This window comes from Leptonotus elevatus, chromosome 1 (assembly GCF_054856555.1).
Source record: "Leptonotus elevatus isolate MCC_2025b chromosome 1, RoL_Lele_1.0, whole genome shotgun sequence".
Classification (NCBI taxonomy): domain Eukaryota; kingdom Metazoa; phylum Chordata; class Actinopteri; order Syngnathiformes; family Syngnathidae; genus Leptonotus; species Leptonotus elevatus.
Genome location: NC_141239.1, coordinates 52902267 through 52919625, shown reverse-complemented (window position 1 = coordinate 52919625; position 17359 = coordinate 52902267). Strand labels below are relative to the sequence as shown.

General features: G+C 43.8%; 1 protein-coding gene and 1 long non-coding RNA gene across 2 annotated transcripts; one reads left to right on the top strand and one right to left on the bottom strand.

Annotated features, from left to right (window-relative positions):
- Positions 1-691: 691 nt before the first annotated feature.
- Positions 692-15503, bottom strand: col1a1a (collagen, type I, alpha 1a). Its single transcript, XM_086069547.1, has 49 exons — positions 15257-15503; positions 13559-13750; positions 13244-13269; positions 12861-12896; positions 11905-11997; positions 11301-11369; positions 11162-11206; positions 10922-10975; positions 10778-10831; positions 10654-10707; positions 10515-10568; positions 10381-10434; positions 9587-9631; positions 9443-9496; positions 9312-9356; positions 9173-9226; positions 8658-8756; positions 8508-8552; positions 8323-8421; positions 8072-8125; positions 7876-7983; positions 7268-7321; positions 7070-7168; positions 6940-6993; positions 6770-6868; positions 6602-6655; positions 6462-6515; positions 6272-6379; positions 6146-6190; positions 5822-5920; positions 5623-5730; positions 5373-5534; positions 5161-5214; positions 4963-5070; positions 4819-4872; positions 4662-4715; positions 4405-4566; positions 4096-4203; positions 3898-4005; positions 3740-3793; positions 3286-3393; positions 3129-3182; positions 2942-3049; positions 2799-2852; positions 2607-2714; positions 2231-2510; positions 1874-2064; positions 1544-1786; positions 692-1399 (listed from the first exon to the last, which is right to left on the bottom strand). Exons 1-49 carry the CDS (start codon positions 15336-15338, stop codon positions 1253-1255), a joined length of 4347 nt encoding a protein of 1448 aa, XP_085925673.1. The 5' UTR covers positions 15339-15503; the 3' UTR covers positions 692-1252.
- LOC147184609 (uncharacterized) lies at positions 13805-17083 on the top strand. Its single transcript, XR_015094161.1, has 3 exons — positions 13805-13881; positions 14625-14733; positions 15135-17083. It is a non-coding gene; the product is annotated as an uncharacterized LOC147184609 (long non-coding RNA).
- The last annotated feature ends 276 nt before the right edge of the window (positions 17084-17359 follow it).

Here is a 17359-nt window from a genome sequence, read left to right as displayed (position 1 = left end):
GTACGACCACTTAACATGCTTTATTTCAGCATTCAAATAATTAAAAACATCTCAAATTATTATACATATACAAAATAGGTACAGATTCTTGTGGTGTTCCTTCCGATTTCTTTCTCTCGCGATGGCTCTCTTTTGCATTTCAAAATTTTGTATGAGAAAACCCACCTCCAGAAAAAAAGACACAAATGACAACAGATGTTTTAATGAGGGATGAGGAGAGGCAAAGGTTTTGGAGACTGTACTTGATTTACATGAGCAAGGGGCTGAGAACAGAAAAGCAAAACTGAAAAAGAGAAGGTTTCATTTTAGGTGGTTTCATTTTAGCACCAAAAAAGGCCTCCGTCACATCACTCAGCTCAATAGTAAAGAACAGTAGAGACAAAGTGGATGTCAGGGACCCTAAACAAGAGAATAGCACCTGTTTTGTTTTTACTAAAGTGCCTCAATGACTCCACTGACCGCCACAACTCCTGCAGGCAAGCATACTTTTTTCAAACATTTTTCTTTTTGAGGTAGCCATAGGATGTTCTTTAAAAGAAAAACAAGTTTTAAACCCATGTTTCTCTGCTGGTGGTTTTAATGTGACTTTTGCAGACAAGAGGACAAACAAGACAGTGGCCACAACAGCAAAACAACATGGCTTTGGACAGGTGGAGAGCGGGTGGCACAACAACAAAGACAAACATGGCTGTCAGTTTCACCGTTTATTCATCAACACCTGAAAAGTGGTACAAAGCAATCGGGTTCTGTCTGTCGGGTCCTTTCATTCCTCTCACCGCAGGGCGGGTGTATAAAAATACAAAAGTCACCTGTGTGTTTCTGTAAACTCCAGAGAGGCCTGGATTGGCTTGGTTGAAGAGGGGGAAGTCAATTTTTTACACTTTACAGAAGCATATATTATTTTCTTGTTGCCAGTGAAAATCTTCTCTATGGGATCCTTGGTGTTGGTGATGGTAAAAACAAGACAAAAATAAAGAGTCAGAAACAAAACCAAAAAAAAAAAAAGTAGTGGTCCCAAACGCGACGATGCGAGCATTGCCGCATCACTGCCATCTTTGTTGAAGTGCAGGTTTTAGGCATGGTAGACCATTGGAACAATGGTCGTATAGTATCGCAGGATGAGGAGTAAAAGGGGGCCAGATCAGAAAAATGTTTTGGTGGCTTTTCTTTTTTTAAGAGGGATGGTTGCTAGAAAAAAAATAAAACAAACACACTCACGCACCACAACATATTCAAGTCCAGATTTCTCTTTTTACAAGAAACAGACAGGTCCAACTTCAAGGCCAAACTCTTGGTCTGGAGCACCAACATCCATAGGAGCGATGTCAATGATGGGCAGGCGAGATGTTTTCGATGTCTTGTACTCAATGACGGTCTTGCCCCATGTACCGGTGTGTGACTGCGAGGAAAGAGAAGAAGTGGATAGGTTCAGGATCAGTGGTCCTCAAGTTTCATTATTGTCACTTCTTTGTAAATGTCTTGGGAGAAATTAGATGGCAAATAGTGGATTTCAAGAGTTATGCATCCAAGCAAATGTACTAACCGTGCAGCCATCCTCGAGGACACTGTAGGTGAAGCGGCTGTTGCCCTCAGCTCTGATCTCAATCTCGTTGGAGCCCTGGAGGATCAGAGCCTTCTTCAGGTTGCCAGTGGCAGCATCCATGTAGGAGATGCTGTTCTTGCAGTGGTATGTGATGTTCTGGGAAGCCTCAGTTGACATGAGACGCAGGAAGGTCATCTGGATGTTGACATCTTCTGGCATAGAGCCCTCGCTGCCGTATTCGAACTTTGGGGAAAGCAGAGAGCAGAGGGCTTAGTGTACATGACGACAGATAATGGAGACAAAGGAACTCATCGGATTCAGTGCGTTTACCTGGAAGCCCTCGTTCATTGCCTCGCCGAACCAGACGTGCTTCTTCTCCTTGATGTTCTTGCTGACGTACCAGTTCTTCATGGCAACCTCACGTTGAGTTGGGGACACGCAGGTCTCTCCAGTCTCCATGTTGCAGTAGACCTTGATGGCATCCTGATTGCAGCCCTGGTCAGGGTCAATAAAGTACTCTCCTGAAGATGGAGAGGTACAAGATGTCAGAATTCCATTTTATATTTGAAAAGCTACCACACAGTGTTACCCGCTCAAGTCTAATTGAGGTATTAAATCAAGCCTTGACCTTTCTGGTCCACTACACCCACAATGACCATTTGAATAGTCTGTCACAGAATGGCTCACCGCTCTTCCAGTCTGGGTGGCACATCTTGAGGTCACGGCAGGTTCTGGCAGGGTTCTTACGAGTACCGTCGGGGCTGCGGATCTGCTCAATCTGCTGGCTCAGGGTCTTCAGAGTGCTGTCCACCTCCAGGTCGCGGTCACGCAGAACGTTAGCGTCATCAGCGCGGTACATACGGAAGGGATCGGGACCCTTATCCTGAGGCTGGGCAATGAAACCGAGGTCAAATCCACCGCCAGAGGCGCCAGGTGCTCCAGGAGGTCCAGGAGCTCCGGGAGGACCCTAAAGAGCAAAACAAGGGAGGCAGAATGTTGCGTTAACACAGTTTTGGTGGTGATCACAATAGATCATTAGATCACAAAGTTATGTGAGCCTTACAGAAGGTCCCATCTCTCCAGAGCGTCCACGAGGTCCAGGAGGTCCAGAGGGACCAGGAAGTCCAGTCATACCATCCTTACCAGCAGATCCAGCAGATCCAGCAGCTCCCTGTGGGGAAAAAAGAAGGGAATTAAATTCCCAGAAGGAACAAAGTAGAACACAAGACAGAATTTCTTTGGTGCATTAACTCACTCTAGGTCCAGCGGGTCCAGCAACACCAGCAGGTCCTGCCTCTCCAGAATGACCCTATTGGATGTACAAAGAAAACCATAGTTAATATCCATACATGCAATTTCCCACCCTACATAAAAGTCTACATGTGTTGAAATACATACAGCGGGTCCAGGAGCTCCCTGCATGCCAGTGAATCCTCTGTGTCCCTTCATGCCTCTCTCACCAGCCTCACCGGACTCTCCCTTGTCTCCACGAAGTCCAAGGGCTCCCTATGAGGAGATGATATGATTCACCTGGTCTCTGTTCCCATTTTAGAGCTTTGTTGCTCATGATCATCATTTTACTTACAGCGGGGCCACGAGGTCCAGCAGGGCCAGCAGGGCCAGCAGGGCCAGCAGCTCCCTGGAATATACAAAATTAATTGGCATGTAGCACCATATTGCACATTACACTTTCACCTCTCAACTTTTAAAATTGATATTTTGACAAGACACTTTTCACTCACATTCTCTCCACGGTCACCACTCTTTCCAGCAGGTCCGATGGGTCCAGGGGCACCAGGGGGTCCGGGGGCACCAGGAGCTCCGGAGGGGCCAGACTCTCCACGGTCTCCCTAAATTGTTCCACAAGATCATCTCAGTTACTTTCTCTTTTAAAGAAATGTGACAATTGATGTTGTTCATCATTCTGTAGTATTAGCATTGTTTTATTTTCTATACTATATAGTATCTTCCTCAGTGATATAGGGCAGCCGTGGCCTATCCCTACTATGACTTTCTTCTTTCTTCTTATGAATGGTTTACCAATTGGGAATTGAGCCGTGATCATCTTAATGAAGCAAATGGCTTGCTGGCAACTTGGTCATCACAGTCTGGGGCTATCCAATTGAGATCAAACCTCATCTCTCAATCTTCCTGATTGTCAGCACATATTGACTGTGTAATGTCCATTGACCTCACCTTGGCTCCAGCAGGTCCATCACGGCCAGCAGATCCCTCATTACCAGGGGAACCCTTAAACAGAAACACAAGACAGATCAATTGTGTTGTACTTTCAAAGGACAAACACAGAGGTTGACGGAGAATTGAAGTGTACAAGAGCCACTTTCTTGTCATACCTCACGTCCGGTTTCACCAGCGGGTCCAGCCAGTCCAGGGGGTCCCATGGGTCCAGCAGGTCCACGCTCACCACTGGGGCCAGCAGATCCCTGCTTTCCGAGCTCTCCCTGTGGGTGAGATGGCCATTGTGCATTTAGTTGCAATCTAGAAAAATTATGCCTTGGTAACTTTAGGACTAAGTAATAGTTTGAGCTTACAGAAGGTCCAGGCAGACCGGGGAATCCTCTCTCTCCTCTCATTCCAGACAGACCGACAATACCACGCTGTCCACTGATACCCTGAGGTCCAGAAATACCAGCACTACCCTGCAGGGGATTGCAGAGCAAAAGTGTTAGACAGCCAGATGTAGGGTGTAAGAAACCACCAGCACATAGACCCTTTTTCAAAATTACTGTATGTTTAATGCTTGCATGCAAGGTTAGTAAAAAATAAAGTAGGTATTTTAAGTATCAGGGACTTATTTAATTTTGTGGCGTAGGATTTATAGTAAAGTGAAAATAACTTACAGGAGCACCATCAGCGCCAGGGCTACCCTTCTCACCAGAAGGTCCAGGGGCTCCAGCAGCTCCAACCTCACCAGAGCGACCAGAAGGTCCGGTGTCACCACGGTTTCCTTTGGGTCCTTCCTTTCCACCGGGTCCAGAAGGCCCAGGAGGTCCAGCAATGCCCTTTACAAAACAAGAATATCATACAATTATCCTTAAAGTTCTGTGCATCCTACATGCTGTCTGATGTGATCTGCTAACATTCAATGTGGACTTACAGCGGGGCCAGGAGGTCCAACTCTGCCAGCAGCACCAGGGAAGCCAGTAGCACCCTTGGTAAGGAGAGAGAAGGTTCATTAGAAGACCAAATGTTAATGTCAATATGATGGATGAAGATGACGAGAAGACCTCAAAACAGTAACTGCTCTAACTCACAGCAGGTCCAGCAGCTCCACGAGCTCCCTTGGCACCAGTGTTTCCAAGGGGACCCTGAATGAACAAAGTACGCACTTGCTCAGCATGGGAAAGCTAATTACGGGCATGCAATACAATAATGATTGATGATTTGAGTTTACAAACCTGGGGTCCGGGGGAACCAGTAGGCCCAGAAGGACCAGGAGGACCAGAATCACCCTTAGCACCATTGTTACCAGTCTCTCCCTTAGCACCAATAAGACCATCAGCACCCTAAACAGTGGTGGAGAGAAAAGGTTATCTTGAGGATTCAAACAACAGCCAGTTATGCTATGAATGAAGCCAATGCATTTACGAACTCACAGGAGGTCCAGCAAATCCGGCAGGTCCGGGTGGTCCGGCCTCTCCACGCTCACCCTATGGAAGAGGAAGAAAATATTGCAGCGCTTGTGAAGAAAAATAAGTCTCTTCTGCTCTTGGATGAACTGAAGAGCATTATTAGCATTAGCATATACGATGACATCATGGGAGAGATGGACTAGAGTCTAGCTTGAGAGGTAGAGAGGTTAACTCACAGGGCCTCCACGGGCTCCAGCAGGTCCAACAGGTCCAGCAGGACCGCCCTCTCCCTTGTCTCCGGTGGCTCCAGCAGGTCCGGGAAGGCCAATAGCACCACCCATACCACGTGGTCCATCTTTGCCAGGTGCTCCATCAGTGCCCTTAGCTCCTTGCTCACCCTGGAGACGGGAGAAATGATCATGAATGAGAGTCCGATACAGATGTAGCTTTCTGTTGGTCAAAGCTGATGGTGGTGTGATGACTCACTCTATCTCCTCTCAGTCCTGGAAGACCGGCGGAACCACGCTCACCAGGCATTCCCTGCAGTCCAGGTGGGCCCTGAGCTCCGGGGACACCAGATGCTCCAGCATCTCCCTGAAACAAAGTTGAAGCAAATTAAAAGATTAGATGGAAGAAAAACTCACAAAAAGAGTCAGAAACATATTTCAATTTCAGCCAAGATTACCTTAGCACCCTCGTTTCCAGCAGATCCAGGAGATCCACGGGAACCAGCAGGTCCAATGACACCAGGGGCACCACGCTCACCGGGGAAACCTCTGTCACCCTGAATTAGAGGCATAGCTCAAAGTTAGGGCAGGTTCAGCTGTAGCTAAATGTAATTTATGTGGACTATTTTCTGATCGATTAGATTTTCAGGAAAGCGCTTTGGGGAATTCTAATACAGGCAAAAAGAGAGAGTCCAAAATGTCATCAGCCTGCTATTTCCGTTTTACACATAAGCCATCCCAGTCCTTAAACCTGTTATCAGGTAATGGTAATTGTGACTTACTCTTGAACCAGCAGGTCCTGGGGCTCCAGCCTCTCCGGGCACACCCTGAATTACAGGAATAAATTAGTTAGATAATTGAAGAAACAAAAACATATCATAATTATATATATATAATTAATTCTGCACCTGCTCTCCGGACTTGCCACTCTCACCAATGGCACCTTGGGGTCCTGGAAGTCCCTGGAATCCTGGAGGTCCAGCAGGTCCTGTCTCACCTCTCTCACCAGCAGGTCCCTGAGAAGAGCAAAGGAAGGAACGTTAGAACCAATAAAGATTGAGGAGGTGGACTTTCGAGTTAATGTTTTCATCTACTTACGTTAGGTCCAGCAGGTCCCTGAGCACCAACCTCACCGTCCTTTCCTGGGGCACCCTAAAGAACCGCAGATATTCACTTTTGAGTGTTTAGCAAGCTTCTATATATGACAAGGACTAAATAGAGTATCACTGAGAACTTACAACAGGGCCAGTAGGTCCCATCACTCCTCTCTCACCGGACTTTCCAGCATCACCCTAAAGACAAGCGGGGCGGGGAAAAACTCATTTATAAGCGTCAACTCGACATTGATCCAGATAGCTTCATGGATCTGATCAAACGTACTTAGTAGCTTGAGACTTGGTACTTACAGCGGCTCCCTTGGCTCCGGGGAATCCCATAACACCAGGCTGGCCTCTGGCTCCAACAACGCCAGGGGGTCCAGGGCGGCCATCTTGTCCAGGGGCACCCTGATCAAGTGTTTTCATTAGCTCATTGTGCATTAATTCAAATAAGTGAGGGCATTAAGATGTGGACTTACAGTAGCTCCCATCTTGCCATCGGGTCCAGGGCTGCCAGGGCTGCCAGTCATACCCTGAAGGTCAAACACAAATGTTCAGAGGAGGATATGGCAAGTTGTGTATCATAAATAACTGTCAGCAAAGTCGTACCTTAGCTCCGGGCAAACCAGCCTCACCAGTGCGGCCGGACTCACCAGTGGAACCTTTAGGTCCAGCAACACCAGGGGCACCGCGCTCACCGGTGGCACCCTAAGATTATCAGGGGAAAAACATTTTTTTTAACACCATTGACTTCAACAGAAAACAAACTACAGTATATTGACACCAATGCGTATGTGCTGCACTCACTTTGGCTCCAGAAGCGCCATCGGCACCAGGGAAACCACGGCCGCCAGTGCCACCCTGTAGAGGGAATCAAACAAAGCCTGCTTAGGTCTGTGAAAAAAAAGCTTAAATTTTTCAGTAACTTTGTTCTACCAAGAATGCACTGTTCAGGACACTGAAGGGAAATAAATTAGTTAACTGTTTAATATTGCCATTACAGTAAGGTATGGTAGACCAACTTTCTATACACAGTTGATTCATATTCATTATTTGAATACAAATTAAATGTGTACAGAAAGTTGTTGTAAAATATTTATAAAGGAAGATCTGACCATCTTCTGTGGAAGAACTCTAATTTAACTTTAAAATCTCTGATTCAGAACAAAAAGTCATTAATTGATTGTTAATCATTAGCTATAGATTATGTTTAGCTCATGAAATAACAGCCTTTTTTCTAATTATCTGTAGGGGGCATTACCACGTTTGTGTATATAGCACTGATTAAATACAGTGATGTTGGTATTTCTGTGTAATGTTTGGATGTTACCTGGTTTCATATTACACCCTGTGATTAAGTATAAGGACATCACACACAACTGAGCTGAATTTTAACTTTTTGCTATGGTGCTTACACGCTCGCCAGGAACTCCACGGCCTCCAACGGGACCGGGCTCTCCTCTGGCTCCTCTCTTGCCCTCCTCACCGGAAGATCCTGCAGGTCCTTGAACTCCTGGGGCACCCTTCACAATAAAAAGGGGCATACAAACGTGAGTGACTGCATTACATACTGTACTTGCATCTGTTTCTAAAAGTTAGTGGTGAACTTACAGCCTCTCCCTTGGCACCATGCTCTCCTTTGGCTCCGTTGGCTCCAGCCTCACCCTGAGACAAACAAATAAGTAAGCATAAACAAACAAGACTAAAAACAAATCAACAGTAATCAAGACTGATCACTCAAAGGCAATATTAATAATCGGGCTAAATGTGGAGGCTATGTGAGCGTTATTATTCTGAAAATCCTATTCTTTACATTTACCACATAAAGAAAATAACTCATGGTAAGCAAAAGTTTTACTCACAGTGTTACCCTTGGGTCCAGGGGCACCAGCAGCACCTTGGGATCCTGGGGGTCCACGGGGTCCGGGGAATCCGGGAGCGCCAGCAACTCCGGCAGCACCCTGCAGGGGGCAGCATGCGCTTTAATATCAGCTCTGAGTCTCTGCTGAAAGTTTTTTTTCGCCTTAGGATCACATCTTTCACTTACAGGAAGTCCCTTAGGTCCAGCAGCACCATCAGATCCGGAGTTACCCTGAATGAAGACAAATACGTTTTTTCATGAGCAATTCTGAAGTCAACAGGCTTTTTTGACTCATTTAGTCGATCATAGGTGGATTTGTTTTGTTTTTTTACTTACAGAGGGTCCAGCAGCGCCAGCGGGTCCGGGGTTACCGGGCTCACCACGGGCTCCAGCGGGGCCCTCGGGTCCACGAGTACCCTGAGCTCCAGCCTCACCCTGAAAAGTGGGTTGGTTATATGATTAAATAATAAAATCCCCAAAAATCTAATGTTGAAATTAAACCCCCAAAATAGGGTCAAACCTAAGTTAAGAATGATCATAATTCCAATTAAATTAGGAATAATATTTATTCTTAAGCACAAAACATGCACAGCATATAGTAGCATTTCCATACAATGACAGCTGATATTTCCCTAAGTTTTCCACAATTTAAATCCCCATATCAGTGCCTAATGGATGCATTATAAATAATAGGATCTTTCAGCACATAAAAATATCACTCAAATGCCAAATAATACACTTTTTTAAAATGTCTTCTATCCACCAAATGCAAAACCCCGTACTTTGGAATCTAGCTCCACAACTTCTCTTCTCCATGAGAATATAATGAGTGTGGTGAAGAGCGTTTGTACCTTGGATCCAGGGCCACCAGGGAATCCAGGAGCTCCAGCGGGGCCAGTGGAACCCTACAAAGAATCAATCCAACATATTCAAACAAATGTGCGGGACAGACAATCAAGTTTGAAGATTGTGCTAAAAATGCACACTTACAGGAGGTCCGGCAGCACCAGCGGCACCATCGTTACCACGAGCACCCTGCGGCACAACGATAAGCAAGTTTGGCTCCCATCTGGGATCAATTGACTGAATGATGGGATGAAATAAAAAGTGCGTGAACTCACAGCAGCTCCAGCAGAGCCAGCACGACCTCTCTCACCAGGCAGACCACGGGGTCCCTGAAAGTTGAGTAAATTAAGATTAAATCCATATGATCTGGCATCATCGGAAACAGAATTCAAGATATCGGGCGGTTTGTTTTTACTCACCATAGCTCCGGGAGTTCCGTTCTCACCAGCGGTTCCAGTCTCTCCCTAGAAACAAACTCAGGCTGGTTAGACAATGTATGTTTGATGTGGCCATTTTATGCTAATGGTGGTGGAATAAACTGAAATCAAATACTTATTGTGAAGTTAATTAACAATTGACATTAAATTGGAGAATAATGAGACACCAGAACTACTTCCACATCACAGTTTGTATCACAGCTACTTCCTGTTCATTTACAGATCAAAATCCAAAATGTAAGTGAATGTGAAACTATATTGTCATATGGTCAACAAGGGATCTTTTCTAGTGTCATCTCTTCCAAGATAAAATGCAAGCATTTCCAGACCAATGTAAAAGCAAATAAATAATAACTTATTTTTACTTTGTCATAGTAGCCATTTTTATGGGGGAAGCTAACATATTTCGCTAAAAGGAGTGCCACACATTTCACTATAGGCAACAGAACAGGAAATATGATTTTAGCAAGCCAATCGGGGTAAAAAGGTAGTCATGGCAAATAATTTAGTTTAACTTAAATATAAAGGAATGCATGAATCATACATATGAGCGAGCTATCATTATAGATATTATAATTAGTGATTCAAAAAAATGAAATGATTCACATCAAGGTGAATTCACACATTTTGTTCACTGTTAAGTCAGATTTTGGTTGTGAAAGTACACGTGACAGTTCCAAGCATGTTTGGGTCATTTATGGAAAAAAGCAGCCAAGGAAACACAAAACTCAAATTCAAATATCATCAAGAATTTCAACAATCAAACTGTCATTTACCTTGGGTCCAGCAGGGCCAGAGTCTCCCTTGGCACCATCCAGACCGCTGAATCCCTAAAGGGAAGCAAAGATGTACGAGTCAAGTGGCTGAACATGAGATGCTCGGCTTGACCCAAGAGAAACTTTGTACTCACTCTGTGTCCCTTGACACCGGGCAGTCCAGGGGTTCCTGGGAATCCGCGAGCTCCCTGAAGGATGGCGAGAGTTTGTTAAGGCTCCTCTTTTGCTTACATGACGTCATTCCTTTGAGGTGTGTTGGCATTGGTGACCTACCTGAGCACCCAGACCTCCACGCTCACCACCACGACCAGGTTTGCCAGATTCACCCTGAAAGACAGGAAAGTTGAAATGACGCTGGCTGCGCAAGGAGAATGGAGATAAGGTCCAGTCCACTTACATCCTCTCCGTTCTTGCCAGAGGGGCCAGCAGGTCCACGGGGTCCCATGGGTCCCTGCAGAGGACAACAAATTAAGCACAAACAGTCAGAATTGCGCATCAAGTGACTTTAGAGTTTGTTTGTTGCTATATTTGTAGTACTCACAGAAGGTCCGGACTCTCCAGACTCACCAGGGGGACCGGTGAATCCCTGAGGGCCCTAAACAGAGATTACAAAAGCACTGTTAGTAACACAAGTTGCATACAGGATTGACAACAATGTATAAAAATGTTTACGTTTTATACCAAAAATATACTAATGTTAATGGAGCAGGTGATTCTAGTTGGAATTTTTAAGTTGGTTACTATGACAATTTAGTGAAAGAGGAAGTGGTGTATAACTTACGCTAGAACCGGGAGGTCCAGGGGCTCCACGAGGTCCCATTGGGCCCTGTAAAAGAGAATCAGAGCGGTTAAAGCCCATAAGATCATCATTAAAAGTGAAATAATAAGCATGCTTCTGTGTGTGTATGCGAGGGACTTGCCATGGGTCCAGGCATGGGTGCAACAGGAGACTTGTCTGAATAGCCGCCAGACATCTGAGGGGAGAAGTTCTGCAAGACAATAAAACCATACACAAATGTTACAAACACATACACTAATGGCAGAATTGCAACATGAATTCAAACAGGAAATGTGCCCAGACATTTATAGTATAATGTGAATGTTAATATTTCTTCCCAGTGGGTGTCTGTCCACAGGAATATCAATTCAATACCAATCAATTCAATGCTTGAAGCAAGTCTCATTGAATGTTAATATTGACATGACATGGGCACGTCACTGTTAGTATAGCAGCTTTAACATATCAGTAGCCTGGTGATCATTTTGAAGTGTGCTGACATTGGCTTGGATAGCAAACTGGATTAGACTGGCATTGTACATGAACAAATATTTTTGCTCTGATTGTGCATTACCATAATAACAATAATATGAGCGTCAATATAGAAAATAGTCCTGACTTCATGACTACGATCTGGAAGCAAGCTCCACATTTGCATGAATTACGTCAATTGTATTCATATGTTTCTCAACATTAAATTGTCAACAACGGCAACACAAAATTTCAAGGAAATTTTTTCGACTTACTCCACCGAGGCCGGGGGGTCCAGGGGGGCCGGGAGGTCCAGGCATACCAGGCTGGCCATCGATACCATCGTTACCAGAGGGGCCAACGGGGCCCTGCAGGTGGGGGAAGAGAAAAAGGAACGGGTTAAAAGTCATCATCAAAATACAACATTGTTAAGTTGTGAATATTCATTATTCATTCATCATATCAATTACATTATCAATGGTTATCATAGCCTGTTTACATCTTTTAATTCTATTTACAGTGATGGAAACAACAATAATCCTCTCCAAAGATTGTCAACCCCAAAGAAGGGACCATGTGACTAACCAAGAACAGGTCATGTGACCTTAGGAAACAGGAACAAGGTAAGAAAGAACTTGAATATGACATATTCATAACCAATCTCTGCAAGTAAAATACTTCTACTATGCAAATAATAAAACATTTAAAGGGTTAAAAACACTATGCCAAACTAAGATGCAATGTACATTTGCAATCTATGGTGAGATCACCACAAACCACAGCACTTTATAGAGATATAAATCACCACTGGAATCAATCAAATACACGCCCGAAGATAGATTTGTCTATTTTCACAATTCAATGTTGTCTCATAAATTGAATAGCCACAGTCATTTCTCCCTCTGACATCATTAATGTCTTTCAAACACATCCAGGCTGCACGTTGGCCTCCATGTTTTCATTTGCTAACATTCAACTGATACAAACTTCTGAAGCACAAAATGGCTGCCATGCTTTAACTCAAACACTTTTACATGATTTTCTTTTGAAAAAAAATCCTCAATAACATGACTCCACTTGACTTAAAATCGGTGCTAACAGGGTCAAAACTTGAATGTTACTCAGTGGAATTTATATAATCTTAGTCTTCACAACAAAGTGCAAACACATCTTTAATTCCAACGTAAACGCCAAAATGAGCGATAACAGGTGGATAAAAGTCTGCACTTACTCTTTCTCCCTTAGGTCCACGGTCTCCCTTGGGTCCCTTGAATAGAAAAAAAGACAAAAGTGTCAGCATTATTGCAAGACAAACAATTAAACTAATAATGTGATTAATTTATCAGAACATGAATGACATGATCAATTATTATATTTGTGGTTAAGAAAAAAAGTAATAAAAATGTAGCTTACATTTAGAACAACAAATCTTATGTGAAAAATACAACATGCCATAGTAATTCATAAATTAAAACAACCAGTACTGAAATCAAGTTGTGTTTGTTTATGGTATGTTATGGTTAAAATCAATGATGATTTGAAATGGAATACATTATTCAAATCAATTCCATATGAACAAATTATAATAATGCCATCATTTAATGGAGTATTTACCTCGACCTGAGATTGACCCTGGTAGCCTGCAGACAAATGAGGAGAAATGTGTGTTAGTTGAACATGTTAAAATAAAGGTTAATGTCAATTGTTTTAGAAATAGTGGGGCTTAGTTACAGCATATTCATTACTATCATATTTTATAGTTGTTGTGATTTATTTATTTATTTATTTATTTAAATGCATCTATAAAATGTTTGTTGCTTTATTGTTATATTTATTATTATTGTTGTAAAAATTGTGATTCGAATGAAATGTGTCTATATTATATTATCATGTGACATTGTGTTTTCGGAAAGAAGCAGGCTGGAGTACCTTCGTCGGGGCAGATGGGGCAGCACTCGTCATGGGGGATGATGGGGTTGGGGCAGTCGGTTGTGTCCTCGCAGATGACTTCATCGCACATCACCGTGCCGCTGTCGCACACGCAGATCTGGCATGGTTCGGGTTTCCATACGTCACGGTCCGCAAACACCTGGCCGTCGAGGGTGCAGCTACCGTCCGTGCCTGCGGGTGGCGACAGAGGGGCACAGACAGGTCAGTCGGCTACACTGCACACGTGAGCGAATAAGATTATACAAAACAACAACAACACGGAAATGAATCATCTGGCGACTTCACGGCAATTTTCTAACAAGGTAATTAAGAATTTGCGACAATTATTTGAAAATGTAGGAGAATTAAAGCTTAATCAAACGATTAGGATGATTGTAGGATAAATGATCAGTTATGGGAAGGGAGGGAGGAAGCGTGAAAAAACATCTCAGTAGGTGATTTAACCTAATATTAGTATTAAGAGCCCCCCAATATTGCATTATTTAAACAGATTAATGTTAAATTTCTGTGCCACATTGCAGATTGAGATTTCTTAGGATAAAAAACGGGTTAAATGATCTCCCAGAATACCAGAGAGCTGAGCTCAGACCGGCTGAGGACTTGGCAGCAGCTGCTGGAAACACTTTACATGTGTTTGCAATTACAGTGCTACATAAAAAAAAAAAGTAGAAAAGGAAAGGGGAGGGGGCGACGGGGTGAAAACGGGTGTCCAGATGTGTGAGCAAAGTTCACAGGCCAACCACTAGGTGGCAGTATAAGACGGACAAATCTTATCTACTTGAGACAGCAAGTTTTACGAGCCTTTCTAGACAATCCACATCTGGAAAATTGAAATTATGCTCCTTTGTTCTTGTTTTAGGAGTTTAGGCGACATTGCTGAGAAAATTATCAATCAATATAGACACAACAAAATCACACTTTTCAGTTTTTAGGTAAAAACTTCCTTCATATCATTGCACAGCCCACACGATGAGGACAAATGTTTCCTGCAGACAAGACTACGCCTGCTCACCTCCTCCTCTCCCTTTCTGTTTTTCCACCCAAGGTCTTGCTGTCCCTCACCTGGCAGGCCATAGCCAGTGTTACTTTGAAGCTTCCTCTACTGTTTGATGCAGAGGAATATGCTGCTGGGGATGCATTTAAATCGAATGGAGGTAAAGCATGCTGAAGGCTGTTGCAAATGTGTGTGGGAGATTGCAATCCTAAGCAAATTGTCTAAAGTGTGGATTCGGTAAACCATGCTTCTATGCTCGGAAACCTGGCCTGAAGGAAAACCTGCAGCAACTTGCTTTGCATGCATTAGGGTGGGGGCGGGGGGATGGGAAACTAATGCAAGGAGAGGAGAGAGGGGCGTCCTTGGGATGCCCATAGCATTACGCAAACCCTATCCTGTGTCTATCTATCTATCTATCTATCTATCTATCTATCTATCTATCTATCTATCTATCTATCTATCTATCTATCTATCTATCTATCTATCTATCTATCTATTGGAAACATTGCGTTGATCAAAGTTGCGTTGTCTAATAGACACGCTTCCTCCCTCCCTGTCTAGATCTAATCCGCCACGTCCACGGGAAGAGAAAATATCCACTTTGCGAAATGAGGAAAGAAAAAAAAAAGAGAAAATTCTGGTTGAGAAGTTCCACAAAGCAGTGATGAGATGATGAGACTTACGGTCGTCCTCGCCCTGTGCTCTCACCAGAAGCACCGCTGCGCTGAGCAGCAGCGCCAGCCGCAAATCCACAAAGCTGAACATATCTAGATGCCTCTAGACATGTAGACTCTTTGAGGCAAGAGAGGAAAAAAGTTGGGGGTGTCTTCTCTTTCTGCTACACTCCACTCATACACGGGTGTTTGGGTAGGGTCCGCTTGTTCCACAGTCCTCCTGACCCCAGCAGAAAACTCCCTACTGCCTACACTAACTTTCCACCAGGGTTTTTATATGGGAGTCTGAACTGGGAGGCGCTGGGACTGCAGCGGCTGGGACGCACCCTCATTACCCTTTTGCTGGAGCTCACGTTTAGGGAAGACAAGAATGGACCCCTCCCTCAAAGGAAGGGAAAAAAACAGATGAAAAGAAAGAAAGGAGGAAAAAAAAAGGTCCCTCCTTCCATAATTCCACAGCAGAAGGGTTGGAGTTTGGATGAGGAAAAGGGGGGTGAAGAGAAGGAAACCTGATCCTGAAGAGCATCGCTTCGTTGGAGGAAGATCTCCTCCTCCAGCGACAGCGGCCACGCGTTTATTACAGATTTTATTTCTGGTCCTCATCTACTTCCTGATCCACATTGACTTCGGTTCGGGCTTGTAAAAGTCACATTATTCTGCTTTGTTTGACACATGCAAAACCCTTTGGAATGGGATGGGACGGTTTCACGGCAAGACCGTTGGCCTGCATGCCGGTAACCTATTGCGTGTGTTTGATGTCCGCCATTTTGTTTCTTTCACCACATTAACCATCTGTTGTGATTTGCATCCACTACCTGAGATTTTTAAATTTTACCAAAGAGTTGTCATCAAGTGCTATTATGAGAATTGTACAGGCTACATGGATGTCCACCCATATATTAAAGTATCGATACGAAAGTCTTCCTAAGGTATCACACTCTTCCCCTGCATTTCCTCCCCTTATAAGATCTAGTAAGTCACAAGGTCAGTCATCATAACAGACCTATTGCTATCTAATCTTAATTCAGATGCATAACACCACATAAACTCGTCTGAATCAGACAGTGAGGTCATAATGTGCTGCCCCAAGAATACACAGTAAGTGAGAACATCAATATTAAGCATTTTGCCCACCAGAACTCCATTTTATAAGGGTAATAATGGGTTACCACCATGAAAAGTTGATAGAATGGCTAACATGAGTGAAGACTTATCCATATTCAATATATAATCAATATGTTGGAAACAACTTGTTGCATCCATATCGACCTAGTATCAGTATACTGTTTCTTCTCACACATTATAGCCTAGTGTAAGACTAACTGATGCTTGTTTAGCATTGCTACTAAAGACAGCAATAATGGACATAAATCTTCCCACTTCAAAATATGACATGACTGATAAATTAATCTATTCAACTAAGACCTGCAACTGTCAAAATGAGCCTCCTCGAGTCATGTAGGACACATACATCATTTCCAATGGGATCCCTCAGGATGTTATTGTGCATTTAGTACTCCAAAAGTGCCAGTTTAGAAATACCTGCACAATTGAGGACTTTGCCAACATTATGATTGTTATTGGAGATAAATAATAAAAGCCCCTTTTACAGCTTCCCGCCCCTCTACACCATCTTCAGAAGGTGGTGTTCAGGTGAGCTGTAATTAAGCAGAAGCCCGCCATTATGACGGAGCAGATGCGCTAAAGGGCGCCGCGCCGCCATCTGATCCAGCAGCAAGCAGACACGTTGCACAGTCTCAAGCTGGCCAACAAGTCCAAGTCACTCCTCCTTCTTTCTTGCTCTCCCTGGCCCTCTCTCTCTTCTGCTCTCACACACTGCAGATACCTTCATATTATCCATGTGTCTGCCTGTTCCTTTTTTTTCTGGGAGGAGGATGGAATGTGATCTGCCTTTCTGGAGGAAAGAAAGCAGGCAGAAGAAGAAGAAAGAGAGCAAAGTGCCACCTCATCGTTCCCTGATTCGACCTTCAGCTCGGCTGTGGGAGCTTCACAAATGCGAGTGTTCGCATTCATCACAAAATCTTAGCTAACAAAATCATGCAAAAAGTTCAAGTAAAAAATGAAAGACATGAATTCTAAATGTATCTTCTA